At 41.2% G+C, this 23,632-nt stretch overlaps 1 protein-coding gene and 1 long non-coding RNA gene across 2 annotated transcripts in view; one reads left to right on the forward strand and one right to left on the reverse strand.

Moving 5' to 3' along the window:
- Positions 1 to 23,632, forward strand: part of CHST15 (carbohydrate sulfotransferase 15) — a 525,836-nt gene that overhangs the window by 199,622 nt on the left and 302,582 nt on the right. Inside the window, exon 3 of the mRNA XM_085601655.1 lies at positions 18,771 to 19,644. Coding sequence (XP_085457781.1) covers positions 19,267 to 19,644 — 378 coding nt within the window. The 5' untranslated portion in view covers positions 18,771 to 19,266. The remainder of the gene's footprint in view (positions 1 to 18,770; positions 19,645 to 23,632) is intronic.
- The window catches only part of LOC146866811 (uncharacterized), a 347,751-nt gene that overhangs the window by 148,548 nt on the left and 175,571 nt on the right, over positions 1 to 23,632 (reverse strand). The gene's annotated exons all lie outside the window — the stretch shown is intronic.

Below are 23,632 nucleotides of genomic sequence, written 5' to 3' on the forward strand. Positions count from 1 at the left end.
AATAATATGGACTATGTTTTCACGATAAATTAAGGTGTACTGGTAAAAATAAGGAATACTTTAAGGGTTTGAGGTTGCACTCAGTAATGCAAATACATACAGCATCAGTAAGGCTGGTTGCCCTTGCTGGAGTGTAGGCAGTCACCCAGGTTACACATGGTGCTGGTCTGAAAAAGCAGTTTGGACATGTGCTTTTTTAAGAATCTAAAAAGTGGATTCAAAATGTGTCAGTCTGTAAAAGTGTTTATCACTTGCCAAAAAAAAGAGTAGTAAGTGTGCTTTCAAATTGGCAAAGAAATTTCATTTTGTGACTAATATGAAAACATGACTCTGTGTGCAAAGAGGAATTACAGGCAGAGATTTATTGCGTATTTCTCTGGTGATTTCACAGTTGCATTAGATGGAAAGGGGGAGCCATTTTTTTGTGCAGAAGCAGACTCTTAGCACACACCCAGCTGCTTACCCTGTGGAATCATGCACAGTATTCACAAGCGAGTGGGGTTTGAGGTTTCAGTCAGTAATGCAAATACATTCAGCATCACTAAGGCTGGTTGCCCTTGCTGGAGTGTAGTCAGTCACCCAGGTTACACATGGTGCTGGTCTGAAAAAGCAGTTTGGACATGTGCTTTTTTAAGAATCTGAAAAGTGGATTCATAATGTGTCAGTCTGTAAAAGTGTTTATCACTTGCCAAAAAAAAGAGTAGTAAGTGTGCTTTCAAATTGGCAAAGAAATTTCGTTTTGTGACTAATATGAAAACATGACTCTGTGTGCAAAGAGGAATTACAGGCAGAGATTTATTGCGTATTGCTCTGGTGATTTCACAGTTGCATTAGATGGAAAGGGGGAGCCATTTTTTGGTGCAGAAGCAGACTCTTAGCACACACCCAGCTGCTTACGCTGTGGAATCATGCACAGTATTCACAAGCGAGTGGGGTTTGAGGTTTCAGTCAGTAATGCAAATACATTCAGCATCACTAAGGCTGGTTGCCCTTGCTGGAGTGTAGTCAGTCACCCAGGTTACACATGGTGCTGGTCTGAAAAAGCAGTTTGGACATGTGCTTTTTTAAGAATCTGAAAAGTGGATTCATAATTTGTCAGTCTGTAAAAGTGTTTATCACTTGCCAAAAAAAGAGTAGTAAGTGTGCTTTCAAATTGGCAAAGAAATTTCGTTTTGTGACTAATATGAAAACATGACTCTGTGTGCAAAGAGGAATTACAGGCAGAGATTTATTGCATATTGCTCTGGTGATTTCACAGTTGCATTAGATGGAAAGGGGGAGCCATTTTTTTGTGCAGAAGCAGACTCTTAGCACACACCCAGCTGCTTACCCTGTGGAATCATGCACAGTATTCACAAGCGAGTGGGGTTTGAGGTTTCAGTCAGTAATGCAAAAACATTCAGCATCACTAAGGCTAGTTGCCCTTGCTGGAGTGTAGTCAGTCACCCAGGTTACACATGGTGCTGGTCTGAAAAAGCAGTTTGGACATGTGCTTTTTTAAGAATCTGAAAAGTGGATTCAAAATGTGTCAGTCTGTAAAAGTGTTTATCACTTGCCAAAAAAAAGAGTAGTAAGTGTGCTTTCAAATTGGCAAAGAAATTTCGTTTTGTGACTAATATGAAAACATGACTCTGTGTGCAAAGAGGAATTACAGGCAGAGATTTATTGCGTATTGCTCTGGTGATTTCACAGTTGCATTAGATGGAAAGGGGGAGCCATTTTTTTGTGCAGAAGCAGACTCTTAGCACACACCCAGCTGCTTACCCTGTGGAATCATGCACAGTATTCACAAGCGAGTGGGGTTTGAGGTTTCAGTCAGTAATGCAAAAACATTCAGCATCACTAAGGCTGGTTGCCCTTGCTGGAGTGTAGTCAGTCACCCAGGTTACACATGGTGCTGGTCTGAAAAAGCAGTTTGGACATGTGCTTTTTTAAGAATCTGAAAAGTGGATTCAAAATGTGTCAGTCTGTAAAAGTGTTTATCACTTGCCAAAAAAAAGAGTAGTAAGTGTGCTTTCAAATTGGCAAAGAAATTTTGTTTTGTGACTAATATGAAAACATGACTCTGTGTGCAAAGAGGAATTACAGGCAGAGATTTATTGCGTATTGCTCTGGTGATTTCACAGTTGCATTAGATGGAAAGGGGGAGCCATTTTTTGGTGCAGAAGCAGACTCTTAGCACACACCCAGCTGCTTACCCTGTGGAATCATGCACAGTATTCACAAGCGAGTGGGGTTTGAGGTTTCAGTCAGTAATGCAAATACATTCAGCATCACTAAGGCTGGTTGCCCTTGCTGGAGTGTAGTCAGTCACCCAGGTTACACATGGTGCTGGTCTGAAAAAGCAGTTTGGACATGTGCTTTTTTAAGAATCTGAAAAGTGGATTCATAATGTGTCAGTCTGTAAAAGTGTTTATCACTTGCCAAAAAAAAGAGTAGTAAGTGTGCTTTCAAATTGGCAAAGAAATTTCGTTTTGTGACTAATATGAAAACATGACTCTGTGTGCAAAGAGGAATTACAGGCAGAGATTTATTGCGTATTGCTCTGGTGATTTCACAGTTGCATTAGATGGAAAGGGGGAGCCATTTTTTGGTGCAGAAGCAGACTCTTAGCACACACCCAGCTGATTACCCTGTGGAATCATGCACAGTATTCACAAGCGAGTGGGGTTTGAGGTTTCAGTCAGTAATGCAAATACATTCAGCATCACTAAGGCTGGTTGCACTTGCTGGAGTGTAGTCAGTCACCCAGGTTACACATGGTGCTGGTCTGAAAAAGCAGTTTGGACATGTGCTTTTTTAAGAATCTGAAAAGTGGATTCATAATGTGTCAGTCTGTAAAAGTGTTTATCACTTGCCAAAAAAAAGAGTAGTAAGTGTGCTTTCAAATTGGCAAAGAAATGTCGTTTTGTGACTCATATGAAAACATGACTCTGTGTGCAAAGAGGAATTACAGGCAGAGATTTATTGCATATTGCTCTGGTGATTTCACAGTTGCATTAGATGGAAAGGGGGAGCCATTTTTTTGTGCAGAAGCAGACTCTTAGCACACACCCAGCTGCTTACCCTGTGGAATCATGCACAGTATTCACAAGCGAGTGGGGTTTGAGGTTTCAGTCAGTAATGCAAAAACATTCAGCATCACTAAGGCTGGTTGCCCTTGCTGGAGTGTAGTCAGTCACCCAGGTTACACATGGTGCTGGTCTGAAAAAGCAGTTTGGACATGTGCTTTTTTAAGAATCTGAAAAGTGGATTCAAAATGTGTCAGTCTGTAAAAGTGTTTATCACTTGCCAAAAAAAAGAGTAGTAAGTGTGCTTTCAAATTGGCAAAGAAATTTCGTTTTGTGACTAATATGAAAACATGACTCTGTGTGCAAAGAGGAATTACAGGCAGAGATTTATTGCGTATTGCTCTGGTGATTTCACAGTTGCATTAGATGGAAAGGGGGAGCCATTTTTTTGTGCAGAAGCACACTCTTAGCACACACCCAGCTGCTTACCCTGTGGAATCATGCACAGTATTCACAAGCGAGTGGGGTTTGAGGTTTCAGTCAGTAATGCAAATACATTCAGCATCACTAAGGCTGGTTGTCCTTGCTGGAGTGTAGTCAGTCACCCAGGTTACACATGGTGCTGGTCTGAAAAAGCTGTTTGGACATGTGCTTTTATCAGAATCTGAAAAGTGGATTCATAATGTGTCAGTCTGTAAAAGTACTATTCACTTGCCTAAAAAGTAGTAGAAAGTATGCTTTGCAATTGGCAAAGAAATTTCGTTTTCTGTCTAATTTCAAAGCATGACTTTGTGTGCACACAGGAATTATTTTTAGATATTTAATTTGTGAAGGTGTTATTGTGATTTTCATTTATAGGAAAGGGGTTTATAGTATTTTAAGATTTCTAAAGAACATAAAAAATGTAGTAATATATTTAAATAAAATAAAGGAATTTTTTTCAGGGATTGCTGAAGAGCAGTGAACAAAATTTAAGATGCCTACAAAATCCAGAGTAAAGAAAGACCACAAAAAAAACCTATATTTGAAGACAACTGGAGGACCTAAGTTAGTTGGAGATGCTCATGTTGGGAAAAAGAAAAAATCTTCTGGTAAGCAGACAAAAGATTTTTTAAAGAACATATTCAAAAAAAGGAAAAATGTACAAAATGTCTGTACTGGAAAGAATGTTTTCAATAGAAAAGGACAGGAAAAAATTGAGAATTTAGTTAATGCAAATATACCTTCTGCAACTAAAAAGATTAACTTAAACAGAAAAACAGCGTTTAAAGAGATACGTAGAAAAATGTTTCAGAGAAGAGTTATGTCCAATTAGATAAAGGATGTGAAGAAATATAAGCAAAAGGCTAAATTTTACAAGAGAAAAAAAGAAATTGAAGCCATTGCAGCAAAGGCATTAGAATTAAAAAGGAAACTATTCATTTTAATTTTGAATAGGATGTGTATATTAGATAAAATGGTTAATGTACTGAAATCACAAAGCAAAAGGAAAAGAGTAGTGAACAGAACAAACTTTTGTAAAGTGTTTTTAGGAAAATGGATGCATAGTTCAAGTAGTGAACCTTTTTTTAATGAAGAGAGCTATTTTCAAAGTAATAGTTTGCTGCATGCAGTTGACACCAGAGGTCGTGCTTACGAAGTGAAAAATGGTTGCATAATGGAGAAGGAGATAATGGTTCCAAGAGATGAGGTACAAGTGATGGCGGATGAGGCTATGGGGAGACGTCCTAAAGCCCCAGTGTACACTTGGAATTGTAGTAGTATTTGCACTGTGCGTCAGGAATCTATTGATAAATTTCGTGAGTTTCTAAGAGAATATAGTAAAAAATGTGTAAAACAGAAGATTAAGGTGCTTCAAAGTCTAGATCCATGCAGAGTGAGAGAGAATACTGGTTTGCCGGGTCATTCTCTGGCTTGTCTATCTAGAAAAGTGTGTAATAGTGTTTTCCATCATTTTAGAATGCTGGCTGTTCATCATACTGAAATGAGAAAGTTTGTGAGACGGTTGTATTTTGCTAAAAGTCCAGCAATAAAGTTAGATGAATTGAATAGGGCTCTGTTCCGTGGATCGGTATCAGATGTAGAGAAGGTTGTTGATGAAATTCAGTTTTGTTACTTTGGTCCTGAACAAAACAGTGCAGAAAAGGACACAGTAAATGAGGAAGAAGTGGAAGAGAATGTAGAACCCTCTGTAAGTAAGACATTTAATGATCACATAACAAAATTTGCAATAATCTCTAATGAAAGACCAAATATTACTTGTATTTGTTGCCGCAGAACTCATTATAGAAAACAAACTAGGAATGTTGATCTCTACAGAAAGAGTGAAAATGAAGATAATTATAAGTGGAAGGATTTTGCCACATATATATTTCTTGAAAATTGTTTTGAATTGGGTGAAGATCAGCGTATTTGTAAATACTGTTACAACAAGTTAGAGGAAAATAGAATGCCGACCAGAGCTGTACATAATAATTTAGAATTGGATGCTATTCCTGCTGAACTTTCTGAATTAAATACATATGAGTCTATACTCATTCAATGTGTTCATCCGTTCCAGACCATAGTACGTATGGAGCCCAAAACTGGTAAATTACCTCCTTCAGATTTACTGAGAGGTTTAAAAGGTAGAGTGGTGTATTTGCCCTTGGATTTGAAAAAAAATATGGAAACTATTGATGCGGATACTTTGGAAACTGAACCATTAATTATTCTGGTTAATGGTGTACCTACAAAGAATAAGAAGATTTGGCAGGAGCTGGTAGATGTACGGAAAGTACAAAGAGCAAATTTGTATTTGAAAAGGAATAACAAATGGTATGAATCAATTTATATAGAAGAAGAAGAAGAAGAAGATTTACAAGAAGACACAGAAACACCAACTGGACAAATTGAAAAAGTGGACAAGTCAAAGGAAGAAGAAATTTATGAACATTTTAGCATACATCCTCTTCATTCAAAAGAAGTTATGGGAGACAATATTGATCTGTTTCAGATGAAGAAAGCAAAAGGAACTCCCGTGAGTGTATGGGAGAAGAGCTTGGAAGCTCGATGTTTTCCCCAGCTGTTTCCTAAAGGAAAAGGAGGACGATACGATGAACGTCCAGAACAGATTCCAGCTTCTGAGTATCGGACTACAAGACTATATGCTGAAGATCCCAGATTTCGACAAAGTATTCCTTATTTGTTCCATCTTTTATTTGAAAGCGACTTGTCTGCACTGTCTTATGCAGTAAATCACATTTTAAAAAGTGGAGTACATTTACAAAATGTGTCTGCTAAGGATTTTATGGAGAAAGTGCAGCACCGAGATGATCATTTGGAAACACAACTGATCAATCTGATGGCTTGTCAGCGTGGGACAAATGAATATTGGTACCGACGCCATGGTGAATTAAAATGCATGTTACGGAATTTAGGAACACCAACATGGTTCCTTACCCTAAGCTGTGCTGAGTACGCTTGGGATGATTTACTGGATTTTCTACGAGAGGCAAATTCAAACATTAAAAACATCGAATACAAGACAGCAGGAGAACTGTGCTCATTGGATCCGGTTAATGTTTGCAGATATTTCAATCATAGATTTGAGGCTATGATGTCCTTCATCTGCAATAAAAAAAATCCACCTCTAGGAGAAGTAGTGGATTTCTTTTGAAGAAAAGAGTACCAGGCAAGAGGTGCTCCTCATATTCATATGCTGTTGTGGATCAAGGATGCCCCAAAGTTTGGAACAGATGCTGATGAAGCAGTGTTATCTTACATTGAAGAATATGCAACATGTGCTATACCAAAAAGCACAGAAGAGAAAAAGTTAAAGGAGCAAGTTTTACGTTTCCAAAGTCATCGGTGTGGAAAATACTGTCGACGGAAATACAAGAGCAAAGATAAATACTACACTAAATGTCGATTTGGATTTCCTAGACCTGTTCTTTCAAATGGAAGAGTAAACAGTTTTATGTCATCTGTGAGACATACTATCACAAGAAAATCACCTAAGAATACCTACAACCTTAAAAGAAAAGAAGAATCAAAAAATATAAATGACTACAACCCAGTCATTTTATCCATGTGGAATGCTAACATGGATATACAGTATGTAGCTGACAATTCCATTGCTGTTGCTCGATATGTAACGTCTTACATTACGAAATCAGAAAAAACAGAATTGAAGGAAATGTGGGAAGAGATTTCTCACGAGAAGACTGTCAGTAAGAAGCTGTACAGTTTCAGTTTAAAGATGTTATCGCATCGAGAAATTGGATCCTACGAATGTTCAGATAGGTTATCTTCTGCAAGTCTCTACTCGAAATCAAGAAGAATAATTTGGGCAAGTTTAAGCCTTGCAGCAATGAGAAATCGGGTACTGAAATCTGTTGGAGAAATTGAATATTTGGCCGAGAATGACCCAGAAAGTACAGATATTTTTAAATCAAACATGTTGGACACATATTACCCAAAGAGAAGTCATCATCTGGAGAACATGTGTCTGTATGAAGTGCTGCAGAACTACATTTATTCACGGAAAGCCGCAGAAGACATCAACAATGGAAAATATAAAGTCATTGGTGAGGAAGGATGTTTGGTGAAGCAAACAAAAGGAAGTTTGATAAATCACAGGAAGCTGAGTTGCGACAGTACTGACAAAAAGGAATTTTACTACTTGGCTCTTTTACAGCTGTTTAAACCATGGCGTACAGAGGATGAACTACTGGGAGAATTTCAAAGCTATGAAGATTCTTTTAATGCTTGCAAAGACAGCATACAATGCAGTACATTCTCAACTTATCTGCAAATGTTAAATGAAGAAATTGAACAGGAAACTACAATTGCAGCAGAAGTAGCTAGAGACAGTTCTCAGGACAGCCAAAGTTCAGGAACACTCAGTCAAGATCCCCTAGGACAACCAATCGTTGAAAATGAAGCATCAATAGCCATGAATGAAGTGGAAACGGCTATGAATCAAGCTCAAGAAGAATTTATAGACTTACAAAATTTGGAAAGACAACTGAACGAAGAGCAGCAACAAATTTATGAAGAGATCAGAAACAAAATTGATCACGGATTTCTACATGAAAAAAAAGAGTGCTCATGCACATCATTTCATCCAATCAGGATGTATGTAAGTGGACAAGCTGGAACTGGAAAAAGTTTCTTAATAAAAGTCATCAGAAGCTACCTACAGCAAAAAACGGATTCTACTTTGTCTTGTGTGGTTACTGCTCCAACTGGGTTAGCAGCATATAACATAAAAGGAATCCCCTTACATCGTTTGCTAATGTTACCAGTGGAGCATGAGAACAAAATACAATACAACAAGCTAACTGGAGAAGCATGCTTGGAAGTTTCAAGAGTATTGAAGAAGATGCAAGTTCTCATTATTGAGGAGGTGAGCATGGTATCAAACTTAATGCTTGCCTTTGTGCATTTAAGAATGCAGCAAATTCTAAGGACAGACTATGACGTGTTATTTGGTGGAAAACATGTCATAGTTTTTGGGGATCTTCTACAGCTTACTCCAGTTAAAGGACAACCAGTGTTTAATACTGTGACACATGAAGACACAAAGAAGTCATTGGGAAGCATCGGTAATGCAAATATTTGGTCCTTCTTTGAGTACAAGGAACTTACTACTAATATGAGGCAAGCAAACGATGAAGAATATGGAAGTATTCTGAAAGATATCAGAATTGGACTACTCACTGAAGCCGGCACAAAAGCATTACAGAGTCGGTTGCTACATAATTTATTTCCAAAGGAAGAAATAGTTGCAGAGAAGATATACAAGAACATTGCAGAAAAGAAAAGTGTCATCTGCTTAATGCCAACTCTACGTGAATGCTCAATATTCAATGAGGAGCTTTTGAAATTGGAAAAGGAAGATATCAGGAAATTGGAAGCAGTGGACAAAATTGAGGATGGAAGAATTACTATCACATTAACAGGCACACTGAAAAATAAATTGGATTCACTAGAGAAGAACATTTCCAAAACAGCTGGATTAGAAAAAAATCTATATGTTTGCATGAACTGTAGAGTATTTTTAAGGAGAAATTTGGATGTTGAAAAAGGTTTAGTTAATGGAGCTATGGGAAGAGTTGTGGGTTTTATTAATTATCAGAAAAAAGATGGAATTGAATGTTTAAAAATAAAATTTGATCAGATAGAAGAAGTTAAAGATATTTGTCGTTGTTCAGTTCGTTTCATGCTTGTGAAAGACTTATATGTACGTAGGAAGCAGTTTCCGTTTTCTCTAGCATATGCTGTAACTATTCACAAGTCTCAAGGATTGACTGTAGATTGTGCATTTGTGAACATTGGTTCAACTGTGTTCAAAGAAGGTATGGCATATGTTGCTTTGTCACGAGTGAAAACATTATCAGGTTTATTCATGATAGACTTTGATGACTCAAAAGTTAGTGCTGATACAAATTGTGTAAAGGAGTATAATAGATTAAGAAGAAGCTATGCTCCTCATTTAGGTCAGTATGCTGTGTTGGAGAAACGTGTAGTTTCTCGTAAAAGGAGAAATGAGAATATCTGTAATGAAGATGTAGAGAGGAGGAAAAAAAAGAGGAGTGATGTAATTGCAAGCAAAAAGAAAAAGGAAAATGAAGAACAGGTTGTAGGATGTCATTTTGAAAATAGCTCTGGTGTCAACTGCTACGCTAATGTAGTGCTGAATGTTGCATTTTATCTGGAAAGTGTGCAAGAGCAGATAATAGTAAATCAGGGAAAAAGATTCTGTTCTGAGTTGGGTCTCCTTTTTCAAAAGCTGAGTAATGATAAAACTCAAATAGAAAGTGCTACTGAAATTAGAAAACTTTTAGATGTATGTTCAGGACGAACACAGTTTTCTCAAAATGTACAGCAAGACGCACAGGAATTCTTGATGTTTTTTCTTCAGGTACTGGAAGAAGAAGGGGTTCCCATTGAAAATGTATTTGGTCTCTCTTATAAATGGGAACATAGTTGTATAAACTGTTATAATATATGTGGCTCTAATGTTGATTCTGAAAGGTTTATTTATTTAACATTGCCAGAAAGTAAAACAGTCACTTTTGCTAAATTAGTTAAAGATGCTAATCATAGCATGGAATGCAGTGAGTGTCAATCTGACATGTTTTCAACGTTAATTTTAAAGGAATACGGACAGTATGTAATTTTAATGATGCAACGCTGTAAAGCTGATGGTTCAAAATTAGATACTTTAATAAAGAAGTTTACAGGACAGCAATTATCAATTTCAGGAAAAACTTTTGTAACAGTTGCAATAATTTTCCATGATGGACCTACTGTAACTTCTGGTCATTACACAGTTTATCTTAAATGTGAAAAAGGCTGGACACTGTGTAATGATTCCCAATTGATTTTTAAGCAACGTTTGCCTTTTGATTTAGCAAATTCCTATCTAATCTTCCTGAAACCAAAATTTTAGAGAGACTTGGCAAGATCTGTACAAAACAATTTTACCATTTTATTGGATTACCATTGGAATTTAAAAAAAAAAATGATTTTACAAATTATCATTTGGCCTAATGGAAAGGTAACCAATTGTAATGTGGACTTTTTCAATTTTTAATGAAACTTTGGAAAACCAAAAATTTAGAAAAAATCGGTAACATCTGCACAATTTAAATTTTGGAATGTTATTGGATTGCCATTGGAAATTTATTCCAAAAAGATTTTTAAAATTACTATTTGGCCATGCGGAAAGGTAAACAATTCTATTGTGGACTTATTTAATTATTAATTATTCTTTCGGAAACCAAAATGTTACAGACAATCGGTGAGATCTGTACAATTTAAACTTTAGATTTTTATTGGATTACCATTGGAAATTTAATCAAAAAAGAATTTTAAAATTACTATTTGGCCTAAAGGAAATGGAATCAGATGTATTGTGGAGTTATTTGAGATATATTTTTGTGATTATACTTCTGAAACAAAAATGTCAGACGGTATTTTAACGAAATAAGTATTGATATTAGATGATATTTTTTAAGAATAGTATGCATTTCTATAAAGTTAGGTTTATGCAAAAAGAGATTGTGGGCTTTTTTAAAACAATCTTTGAGATTGTTAATTTTTTTTTTGCCCGCTGTTAAATGATGAATGCAATTGCTTTCACAATTTATAGTGAAATGCAATATATTCTGAAAACAGCAAAAAAAAGGCAAATTTTTTTTTTTGAAAAATATGTAAATATGTGTACTGTATTATAAAATGTTTTATTAAATATTAATACTTTTTTCTTTTTTTTCAGATTGAGATAGAAAATTTTCGAAAACTAGAACCATTTTTAAAGCAATTAAAATTAAATTTAAATTAATAAATATTTTTTTGAGTGGGTATGGTAAGTCAAAAATTTCATGGTCCCTTTTTTCCACTTCTCCACAATCACATTTTCAGTTTTTCATTGTAGTCTCTCAAGGACCTTGTAATGTGATAATTGATTTTTAGTGTTTTTTTAAAAAAAAAAATAATAATTACGCGTACCGTACGCGTACGGTAAAAAAAAAATCAAAAAAAAGTTTTAAAAACATATATAAAAAATAGATGAAAGGTAAGGTTGGCTCTTACAAGAGCCGTTGTGTTCATGCAGGGACAGAGGAAAGAAAGAATGGGAATATTAGTCGGTACGACAAATGTGCTGATCTATTTTATTGTTCACTAGGGAAACACTGGTCTCCCTATGACAAATTAGATCATGACAAGTGGCGCACCGTATTTCAACCCTCAAAAAACGATGGTTTGTTTCCAGAGGAGAAGAAAAAGGAGATGCTCCCACCACAGTTGAAGGGCTCACCTGACCTGCCGAAGATGGACTCGGCCCTGCAGATGATGGACCAGGCTGAGCTGCTGTGGATGTGCTTGGTTGACTTACTGAAGGGTTACCTTCAGTATGTCGAGCATGTGTCCTTCTGTGTACATCTTTAAGGTGTCTCAACATGGTGTGATTCCCGAAGGAATACTTCTTGTTTGGATTCCCTCTTGAAAGTACACGGCCACACAGCTTACAAGTCACTAAGGGTGCATTTACCTTTTTCTTGTCCTCTGGAAAAGTAAAATACTCCCATATGAAAGAGGTCTTTTCTTTCCTCCTTCTCTGCCTGAAGGTAGTGCTGCTAGCCTCACTCTCAGAAGAGCTCTGCTGTTCTGCCATCGTATCACAAAGACAACCCAGCTCCTTCTCCTAAGGGATCACAAGCAGAAATGAGGGGAATGGGTGTGGTGTAGGAGAGTTCTAGAACTGAAAGTAGTTTCAACCAATCAAAAGTTGTGTTTCATGATCACATGACCCACCGTGCGCGTACGTTACGCTTACGGTGCGCTTACGGTGCGCTTACGGCAAAAGTACGCATGCGCGTAAAAAAGACACGCGCTCGCGCGCATGCGCATAACAGTCACTCCCCAACACTTCCGCGTAACGTGCGCGTGTAGCGTACACGCGCACGCGCCCCACGCGCAGTACACGCGGCTACGCAAATTGCGTAACTATACGCAAACAGAGTAGATAAATTACGGACATTGCGTAAACCGTACGCTTACCGTACGCTTACCGTAGGCGCACTAAAAAAAAAAAAATATATATATATTTTCAAAGTTATACTAATATATCTTACCTGTTTGGTAAAAAAAAAAAAGAGAAAACTTGAAATATTGCAGATTTTTTAGAAAAAAAACATAGTGTTTTGGGAGAATAAAAAGTTAAAAAAAAACTTGTTTTTTTTTTAAAAAAAAACACATTTAATATAAGAATTTATAATAAAAAAAATATGGGAATCACATATGTTATAGCTAAGAATTAGCATTTAAAAAACCATACAAATTCACTGAAAAAATCATGGGTTTCACACACGTTATAGTTAGAAATTAGCATTTAAAAAACCTTGCAAATTCACTGAAAAAACCATAGGTTTCACACATGTTATAGTTAGGAATTAGCATTTAAAAAACCTTGCAAATTCAGTGAAAAAACCATAGGTTTCACACACGTTATAGTTAGGAATTAGCATTTAAAAAACCTTGCAAATTCAGTGAAAAAACCATAGGTTTCACACACGTTATAGTTAGCTGGACATTTCACTCATAAAAAACCAATGAAATTTCCCCGTTATAGTTAGTTAAGCTAACTATAACTCGCGCGCCCGCAATGCACTGCTGATGACGTCACATATTACATCACTCATGACATGGTCAGTGACATCACTCATGACATCACTGATGACATCTCAAATGACATCACTGATGACATCACTGATGACATCATCCATGTGATAGAGTGGCAGACCTCCTCTCACCCTAATATAACCTTTGATACACACATTCAAAAATAGAGACTGAAATTTTCAAAAAAATGGACATACCAATACCAATTACAACAACCTCTTCAATAATTCTAAGATCCACATAAACATCCACTTATTCACCAACAGTCCTGTACAGTCACTCATTCGTGTACTCACACATCATATGTACTCATACACCTATACATCCTGTAACACAATGCCACTCATCCATAGAGTTACTCACACACATAGTTACTCATGCTAATAAAGAATCAAACATCCATTTACTTGCATATACAGTTATACACACACCACCACACTTACTTCTACGGAAACTTACACATACTTAGGTGCCGATCACGATCCGGTAAAAAATATCCCCGTGCGACTCGTATCCGGTCTTTTTACCGTACGAATCGTACAAGTGCCGTACGAAGTGGCAATCACGATTCGCATGGTAAAAATTCCATACGAACCGCATTGGGAATATTCCCCCACACGTCCTCGGGTCGGAAAATGTGTCCGACACGTCCTCGGACGATTTACCGTACATACGTGAAAGGTGAAGTCCGACCGAGGAATCACGATCCATCCCGTGCGTCCGAGGTTACAACCGTATGGAAAAAACACCGTCCGCACCGAACTCCTATAGCAACCATGGAGACGTGCCCGCATACGCGCCGACCCCCCCCCCAGCCCCCGTACGTACACGACGACCCCCCCCAGCCCCCGTACGTACGCGACGACCCCCCCCAGCCCCCGTACGTACGCGCCGACCCCCCCCCTGCCCCCGTAGATACACGCCGACCCCCCCCCCAGCCCCCGTAGGTACACACCGCCCCCCCCCCAGCCCCCGTAGGTACGCGCCGACCCCCCCCCCAGCCCCCGTACGTACGCGACGACCCCCCCCCAGCCCCCGTACGTACGCGCCGACCCCCCCCAGCCCCCGTACGTACGCGCCGACCCCCCCCAGCCCCCGAACGTACGCGCCGACCCCCCCCCAGCCCCCGTACGTACGCGACGACCCCCCCCCAGCCCCCGTACATACGCGCCGAACCCCCGTGTACGTTCGAGTCGACCCCCCCCCGGGTACGTTCGAGTCGACCCCCCCGTGTACGCTCGAGTCGGACCCCCCCGTGTACGCTCGAGTCGAACCCCCCCGTGTACGCTCGAGTCGGACCCCCCGTGTACGCTCGAGTCAGACCCCCCCGTGTACGCTCGAGTCGAACCCCCCCGTGTACGCTCGAGTCGGACCCCCCCGTGTACGTTCGAGTCGACCCCCCCCGGGTATGTTCGAGTCGACCCCCCCCGGGTACGTTCGAGTCGACCCCCCCCGTGTACGTTCGAGTCGACCCCCCCCGAGTACGTTCGAGTCGACCCCCCTGTATGTACACCCGTGTACGTTCGAGTCGTACCCCCACACGTGTATGTACGGTGCGTACCCCCAGCGCTGGGGGTATGCACCGTACATACACGTGTGGGGGTACGACTCGAACGTACACGGGTGTACATACAGGGGGGTCGACTCGAACGTACTCGGGGGGGGTCGACTCGAACGTACACGGGGGGGGTCGACTCGAACGTACCCGGGGGGGGTCGACTCAAACGTACACGGGGGGGGGTCGACTCGAACGTACCTGGGGGGGGGTCGACTCGAACGTACACGGGGGGGGTCGACTCGAACGTACCCGGGGGGGGTCGACTCGAACGTACACGGGGGGGTCCGACTCGAGCGTACACGGGGGGGTTCGACTCGAGCGTACACGGGGGGTCCGACTCGAGCGTACACGGGGGGTTCGACTCGAGTGTACACGGGTGTACATACAGGGGGGTCGACTCGAACGTACTCGGGGGGGTTCGACTCGAGCGTACACGGGGGGGTCCGACTCGAGCGTACACGGGGGGGTTCGACTCGAGCGTACACGGGGGGTCCGACTCGAGCGTACACGGGGGGTTCGACTCGAGCGTACACGGGTGTACATACAGGGGGGTCGACTCGAACGTACTCGGGGGGGTTCGACTCGAACGTACACGGGGGGTCCGACTCGAGCGTACACGGGGGGGTTCGACTCGACCGTACACGGGGGGGTCCGACTCGAGCGTACACGGGGGGTTCGACTCGAGCGTACACGGGTGTACATACAGGGGGGTCGATTCGAACGTACTCGGGGGGGTTCGACTCGAGCGTACACGGGGGGGTCCGACTCGAGCGTACACGGGGGGGTTCGACTCGAGCGTACACGGGTGGGGGTCCGACTCGAGCGTACAGGGGGGGTACGCACCGTACACGGGTGTACACACAGGGGGGGTCGGCGCGTACCTATGGGGGCTGGGGGGGGGTCGGCGCGTACCTACGGGGGCTGGGGGGGGGTCGGCGCATACCTACGGGGGCTGGGGGGGGTCGGCGTGTACCTACGGGGGCTGGGGGGGGGGGGTCGGCGCGTACCTACGGGGGCTGGGGGGGGTCGGCGCGTACCTACGGGGGCTGGGGGGGGTCAGCGCGTACCTACGGGGGCTGGGGGGGGTCGGCGTGTACCTACGGGGGCTGGGGGGGGGTCGGCGCGTACCTACGGGGGCTGGGGGGGGGGGTCGGCGCGTACCTACGGGGGCTGGGGGGGGGTCGGCGTGTACCTACGGGGGCTGGGGGGGGGTCGGCGCGTACCTACGGGGGCTGGGGGGGGGGTCGGCGCGTACCGGGCCACCTACTCTGGTCGATTCGCGCCGTACTTCGCTTTTGCGGCACTTTTTGGGTGCCGTGAAAATATTGCCGTCCGGACTGCTGTCGGTTCGAATCGTAATTCCTGGTTCGTGAAACGCTGCCTGAAAGCGTCCCGACGTCACGTCGCAGCATTCCCGGATCACATTCGTATGTATATTTTCGTCGGTCGGTGTTTTTTACGATTCGTACGGAAATGGTGTTTCCGTGCGAATCGTGATTCCATGTTTGTAAAGTATTACAACCGGGTACGAGTCGGACGGGGAATTCGCTCCGACCGACGGTTCGTACGCGGTTTTTAACGGATCGTAATCGGCACCCAAGTCTTTTAAACAATCACTTATAGAAACACATACTTATTCATACAGGAACTCTTTCAATCTCTCACTCTCACATACACTCACTTATATACACCAATAGTCACATATACTGGTTTAAAACATATGTAGTTACTCATAGAGACACTATTGAGACAGCCATTCACTCACTAACACACCCATACACACACTCTTCCACCCATACAGTCCTGCACATATGCTGTCTTCAACACATACAAACAGTGAGTCACTCATTCATGCACTTATGCACTACGTAATACCCCCCACTGAACCATACAGACACTCAGACACTCATACTGATACTCAAAAAACCAACTAATAACCTATATAGACACTCATGTTGCTGCTCACCAACCCATGCAGCCACTTATACACAAAGTGAGAGACTGATACAGGTATTTACACATTTAAACATTACTCACTTAGCCATGTATTCAATAAGATACACTTAATCAGTCAGTAATACAATCAATTTTTCAAAAACAAATCATCCATTTAGACACTTATATACTCATTTATTCTTCCATCGACCTTGAGATATATAAAACATATTTAATTTTCAGAAAAACACACATTCACTGGATGATGTCATCAGTGATGTCATCAGTGATGTCATTTGAGATGTCATCAGTGATGTCATGAGTGATGTCACTGACCATGTCATGAGTGATGTAATATGTGACGTCATCAGCAGTGCATTGCGGGCGCGCGAGTTATAGTTAGCTTAACTAACTATAACGGGGAAATTTCATTGGTTTTTTACGAGTGAAATGTCCAGCTAACTATAACGTGTGTGAAACCTATGGTTTTTTCACTGAATATATATATATATACAGTTTTATGTTGCAATCATATGAAAAAAACTAAGTACTGAGATTTCAACAACAAAAACTACTCACAACACTTCTTTTTGATTCATTTCTTAAGTTGCTTTTATTCTTTCTTTAGGTTTTTTCATGTCAATACATCCAAAACAACCTTATATACTGTAAGCAGCCCAAGAAAACAGCCAACACGTGTTTCGCGCTCCACTTCGCTTCTCAGGTCTTAAATTATAAACCGTAAGTATTTCACGCTCTCTCTCTGCTTAAAGGATTATTAACTAATTCCATCAGTCTTTGTTATCTCAACTGATTCTGTTGAGCATGTCGCATTTCTTAGATTCGGTCCACTTAATAATAAGTCTTTCTTAAATGGTATTGGTTCAAAGATTAGAATCCCCTTGATATGGGTCTACAATCGGTGGAAGCCTCCGATCCGTCTCCTACTTCAAATACTCACGATTTATAACTTAAAGCCCTGAAGAAGCACAGTGGAGTGCGAAACACATGCTGGCTGTTTTTTTGGCTGCTTACAGTATATAAGGCTGTTTTGGATGTATTGACATGAAAAAACTTGAAGAAGGAATAAAAGCAACTTAATAAATAATCAAGAAGGAGTGTCATGAATAGTCAGTACTTTGTTTTTTCATATATATATATATATATATATATATATATATATATATATATATATATATATATATATATATATATATATATCTGAAAGTCCTCAAACAAGGAAGACGACACCATGTTCGATTAAACTTGATCTATTGTCAAGCCGCCATCGGACGCATTTCGGCTAATCCCAGCCTTGTTCACCAATAGCGAGGCATTATTTACGGCATTCTTTTAACCGGCACCACTTACAAACCACAAGTGCATGAACATAAACAACAGACGCGTAGTTTTACAAGCAATTCTACCATCACGGGTGTTTGAACTACAATACCATGGACATAAACAACAGAATTGTAGTTCATCGGAAAATCATCGGTTCAGTCCACAAATAAATAGATGCCCTAATTCCTTATTAGGTAAATGCGGTTTGACATATTATAGTGCTCATTATTTTAAAGCCTATACATATTTAAGCATCTGTATCTCCCAAGTGGGTGGTCAAACACCACTGCGCAGTCACAGCATATAGGTATTCAAACATTATGAATTGAATTACATTCAGCCCAAGTGGGCATTCAAATGATATTACGTTATTTCTAACCAGCAAAATATATATAGAGAATGTGTGTACCTCAATAGAACAGAGTGTTGTCTTACTTGAACTACTGCACTTTTCTGCATATATATATATATATTAATCAAATGCTTGACTTATTTTCCAACGACAAACGGAGCCAACTTCGTATGCGATACTCAAACTTTCTCTTTATTTTCCTACACGTCAGCCATATATGTACAGTTCTGTGGAATGCTTTAGCAGATTGTGATGCTACAGTGCCAAAAGACCCAGAAGGGTAGTGAGTGCTAAGTAAATGCAGCCAGTCAGTTAGTCACCTCTATGAGGAACAGATTGTTTCCAAAATGCTAATTAAAATTGGGTCTCACACGTTTTCCCTTTTGTTTAATTTCAGGTGTGAAATTAGATTTTGAGACAACCACGCCAAAGCATCACAACAACATCACAAATTCCACTCCAGGCCCTGCCCTTGGTGGCTCATTCCCATGGCTTCCCATGGCTTGCTGTTTTTAACGTCATAGTGGATGAGATAAACGCCCTCCTGAATCCTTGGAAGGGTCCCTCATTTCCTGACATCAGTCACTGTACTGGAATGCTTTGAGAGCTCAAGGACTCGAACGGATGAATCTAAATTTAAAGGGTGAACGTTTACTTTCTGTTGATTTTTGGATTTATTGTCTTAAAGTGCAAACTGTTCTGTCCTGAACAGGCATGATGCCTGTCCAAGGAGCAGCTATGTAGATGATGATAATGAAGCTGCCTTTATTTGGTCTGTGCGTGAAATCCAGTGCCTTGTTTCCAGGCTGTAACCTGGATACAGATAAACTCACTCCCCCAGCAGAGAAGTGTGGCCCATTTCCGGATCCGAAGCTGGAGCACCTGGCAGACACATGAACTTGCAGGCAGTCTTGGAGATGAGGACAGAGCAGTTTCCCGGCCAGAGTGTGGGCACACACTTGAGTAGAGGCAGGCTGCTCAGCCTTTTCTGCGGGCTCCTTGTCGCGGTCCTGGTACTGGGCTCCTATGTGCTGCCTGGAATCGACAGGGAGTTGCTGCTCAGGCCATTCCACTATGCCTCTGCCAACCAGACAGCAATGGAAAGCAATGCAAATGACGTAGAAGAACAATGCCAAGATTTTGCCATGAACCTCTCCTGTGCCAAAGCCTATCGCAGCATTCGGTTAATTTCTAGGATTGCCATGTCTCCGTGGGAGTCCGCCAAGAGGAAACTTCCAAAACTCGCACAGCTGAAGGAGCAAGAGCCACACGTGAGTACCAGTTGAGCCGTCTAGAGCAGCTCAGGAGGCACAGTCTCTTTCAGGTTTATCAGGGATGGGAAGAGCACAGTGACCAGGGATCTCTGAGTGCTGGTATAGTTCAGCCACAAAGTTAAGAGTCTCCTGAGCCCCTCAACCCATGATGCCAGCAATCTCCACATTCTGCATTCACAGATCTTCCTTATTCAGTTACCAAACACAATCATGAAGTCAGGGATGTCCACAAGCTGCAATCAGTGAAATCCCACCCTCATTGAGTGATTTCCCATATGTGGCCGCCTCGGTGAACATCTCTCCTGTTATTGGGGATCCTCCACACCAGTACTCAGTTCATTCGCCCTCATGTTGCCAACACACTCTATTTCCTGCTGTCAATAACCTCTCACTCAGCAGTCATTGATCACTGACATCTCACCTCCGGTTACTTGGCTACCAATTGCAATCAAAAAGAACCCTCTACAGTCTGACTAGTCCATTCTGCACTCAGTAAAATCCCTCCTACATTGCCATCAACTTGCCCCACCTACTTGTTGTAGCGACCCCCCGACTACAGTCTGCAGCTCTCCCTCCTAACGTTAATGATCTCTTTCCTTTAGCCAATAACATCAATTTCCTAAAGTCTGGGATCTGTCACTTTGCTGCTCCCCCACTCCTGCATTCAGTTACCCTGCCCCCTCAGTCAAGACCAGTTGTGCATGTTATTGTGATTTGCATAGCAGATCCCTGCCATTAGTATGAAGTTTTGGAGCTCGAGCTGACTGTATTGTGTGTTACAGCATGGCTATCTGTGTGGTGGATTGTGTGGTGCCCCTCTGTTCCAGGCTAGCTACCTTATGGGTTGAGTTTTTTGGTATCACAGAGACTAGGGTCAAAAATGTATTTGTTGCCGTATCTATGTTAGTGGTTGTGTCTGGTTCCTGTGTAGGATCATTGTCCTGCAGTTAGTTGGTGACTTTGGTGCAGTACTGATTCACCAGGGGACACTACGTGTCATAATGTACTTGCATTAAGGCGAAAAGCCAGATCCATCTCAAGGGACGGGTGGATATGCAGTCTAGAGACTGGATTTGTACTCTAAAGTTGTGTGAACGGTCAGTTAGAATGAAATAGCTTATGGTGTCAAATGTTCTTGTTTGCTAGGAATTCAGCTGGGTCATCTAACAAACTAACAAGTTGTGTTGTAGTCTCTGTAGGAGGACTACCAAGAAAATGTTCCCTACTCCACAATTTGGGTCTGGAACTAAGGTGGTAATATACCTTTATGCGTATTGTATTCAGTCAGGGAGGCGGTAGCCTACAGTCATTCAGTTCTCTCCTTGCTGATCAGCAACCTTAGCGGTTGCATTTCTGCTTTGTAAGAGTCATCTGAAATTGGCACAGGGCTGCGTCTCTCCCAGCAGATTAGGTTTCCAGATGATAGTTTAGGCCTAGAAACAGTTTTATTTTTTATCTGCGAGTTGAATTTATTAAGTGTTAACCTGATCCTGTGGAAAGTTAATGTTGTACACAGCAAGTTGCACACCTGGATATTGGACACACATGGAACATTTTTAGAGGTTCACATAGTTTACACAATCACGCCAAGGTTAGAGGGTTTGCATGCTGGTTGGTTTACCTTATGCAATGAGTGACCAAAGACCAAGTGTGGTTTGGTCACAGGTCATGAGCCAGAGGCTGCTCGTGGACATCCTTCTCATGCCAAAGAAATGGCAAGCACTGGTGGAGCATGACTCTTTGTAGACTTCTACTGAATTGGAGGAGACATAAGCACAGTCTTTGATGTGAAGGGAAGCCATTCCATGGCTTTGAAGGGTAAGGAGAAAGGATAGTTTCTGTGTTCTTTCCTTTTTGGCCCTTTGGATTTCATTTTTCAAGGATCCCCAGGATGCGGTTTGCTCTTTGATCACCTGAGATAACAGGGGGCATATTAACAAGACAGGCGATAAAATTATCGCCGCTTTAGTGGCAGAGAACTGCCGCTAAATCGGCGATAATGGGCTTGATAATATGCTCTATGGAATTCCAATTGAAGCCCATGTTAAATGTGAAGGACGTCTAACATGGGCTTCAATTGGAATTCCATAGAGCATATTATCAAGCCCATTATCGCCGTTTTAGCGGCAGTTTTCTGCCGCTAAAGCGGCGATAATTTTATCGCCTGGCTTGTTAATATGCCCCCAAGTTTGTTGGTAAAGCAGTGTGGCTGGTTACCGTTAAATACTTTGTATGTGATGCAATGTACTTTACATTGCATAAAGACTGCAGAAAGGAAGCTGTGTCACATTTTCTTCACTGAATGATTAGGTCAGTGACAGCAAGAATAGTTGGCTTTAAAGGGATAAGCATGGTGCCTCTCTCGCATGCAGTTGGGTATTGCTGTCGTGAACATGGGAAAGCTTACAAAGCATGGATGTCAAATCAGCAAAATGCCAGGGGTAGCACAAGTGACATAATCTGCCCTCTGACCCTAAACTATCACAGGAAGTGACATAATATGACATTAACTAATCAGTCAAGTGACATCATGGAAGTAGAAAGAAAAGTATTTCTGGAACAAATTTGAAACTCTAAAGAATACCTCAACTCCTGCTAAAAATGATCCACACGTTGCCAGTGGCAAATAGCATTCCCAGATATAGGGCTGCGTTGTAATGAAATGATGTGAAAACTATGATCAAATGCCATACAGTCAGGCTCATAGCCCTTAAATGAGATATGCATTCGCTCATGATAATATATATCATGTTTGACTGCTCATTACATGAGAAAAGTGATCACAATTTAGACTTGTCCAGTGTAGCTGCTGGTAATCACTGCCAATTATAAAAATGTTTTTTTTTTCAGTGTTTCATATTACAATTCTGCCATTTCTAATAGTACTGTAAATAGCAAGTGTTGTTATTGCCAGATACAATGGTACACGTTTTACTGACCTCAGGAGGTTAGATGGCTGAGTCTCACTGCTGGGATTCAAACTTCTCAAAATTGTGATGTGAAAATTATGCATTGCTCACTGCAAACATTCACTCAGATATACTGCCAGCTGAATTGATATGAACATGAATCAGAGAAAGAAGCAAGTTTACCTTATCCACTAAAAGACTCAGGTACCTTGTTATAAGTTTGACAAGAGAGCTAGGCAGAGGTATTAATGAGACTGATCTTATCAAAACTTTCTTTAAATAGGAAATTGTCAGCCCTAGTAATCTACAACAAAAACGTGCTTTGAATTAGTGACTGACTCTAAGAACTGGTACCATTCAATATTCATCAGCAGCAAAGTAACATGCATACTGCAACATATGTATTCCTTTTTAATACACTGGCACTCACCCCTCAAACGCTGCATTTTAATGCAATAGCTCAGATGAGCTATGAATAATTTCAGATGCAGTTCGAGAATGAATGAGAGTGATACGCTCAATGATTTTGTAAGGTTAAGGGATGGTAATAGCTATCACGACTAAAGCAGATATTTGTATTTAAGTCAGGCACTGGGGACTGCAATGAATCCACTCATGCCTGATCTGTCATGCAAAATGCATGCTGCTACTTGTGAAGAGGTCTGCATTGTTTTCCGGACCCTCATTTCATAACTCATTAAAATCTACACTGCTATCTTTATTTTCAATAACCATTGACACCTTCATTTTTGTAAAGGATTTTTCATAATTACACACTAATGAAAGTTATGTGCAGCTTAAAGTTAAACTTTCCTAATGATTCATTCCTCCCTTTGCATATTGCCTGCAGTCCCCATAAATCCAACACCACCTTTTACCTTAAATCAAAGTAGGTCTTTTCCTCTCCTTGGATCCTCATGTACCGACGACTCACGCAGCAGATTGGTGGGCCAAAAAACCCCACCAAAAATCCTAAAGTCGATATAACGATTGTAAGATCATTCCCTTTGTGTAACAGTACTTTGCCAATGGTCCAGCGGAAGCAGCATAGAATTTGTGGGCGCTAATGTGAGTTA

Source organism: Triturus cristatus, chromosome 1_2 (genome assembly GCF_964204655.1).
Source record: "Triturus cristatus chromosome 1_2, aTriCri1.1, whole genome shotgun sequence".
NCBI classification, from domain to species: Eukaryota; Metazoa; Chordata; class Amphibia; order Caudata; family Salamandridae; genus Triturus; species Triturus cristatus.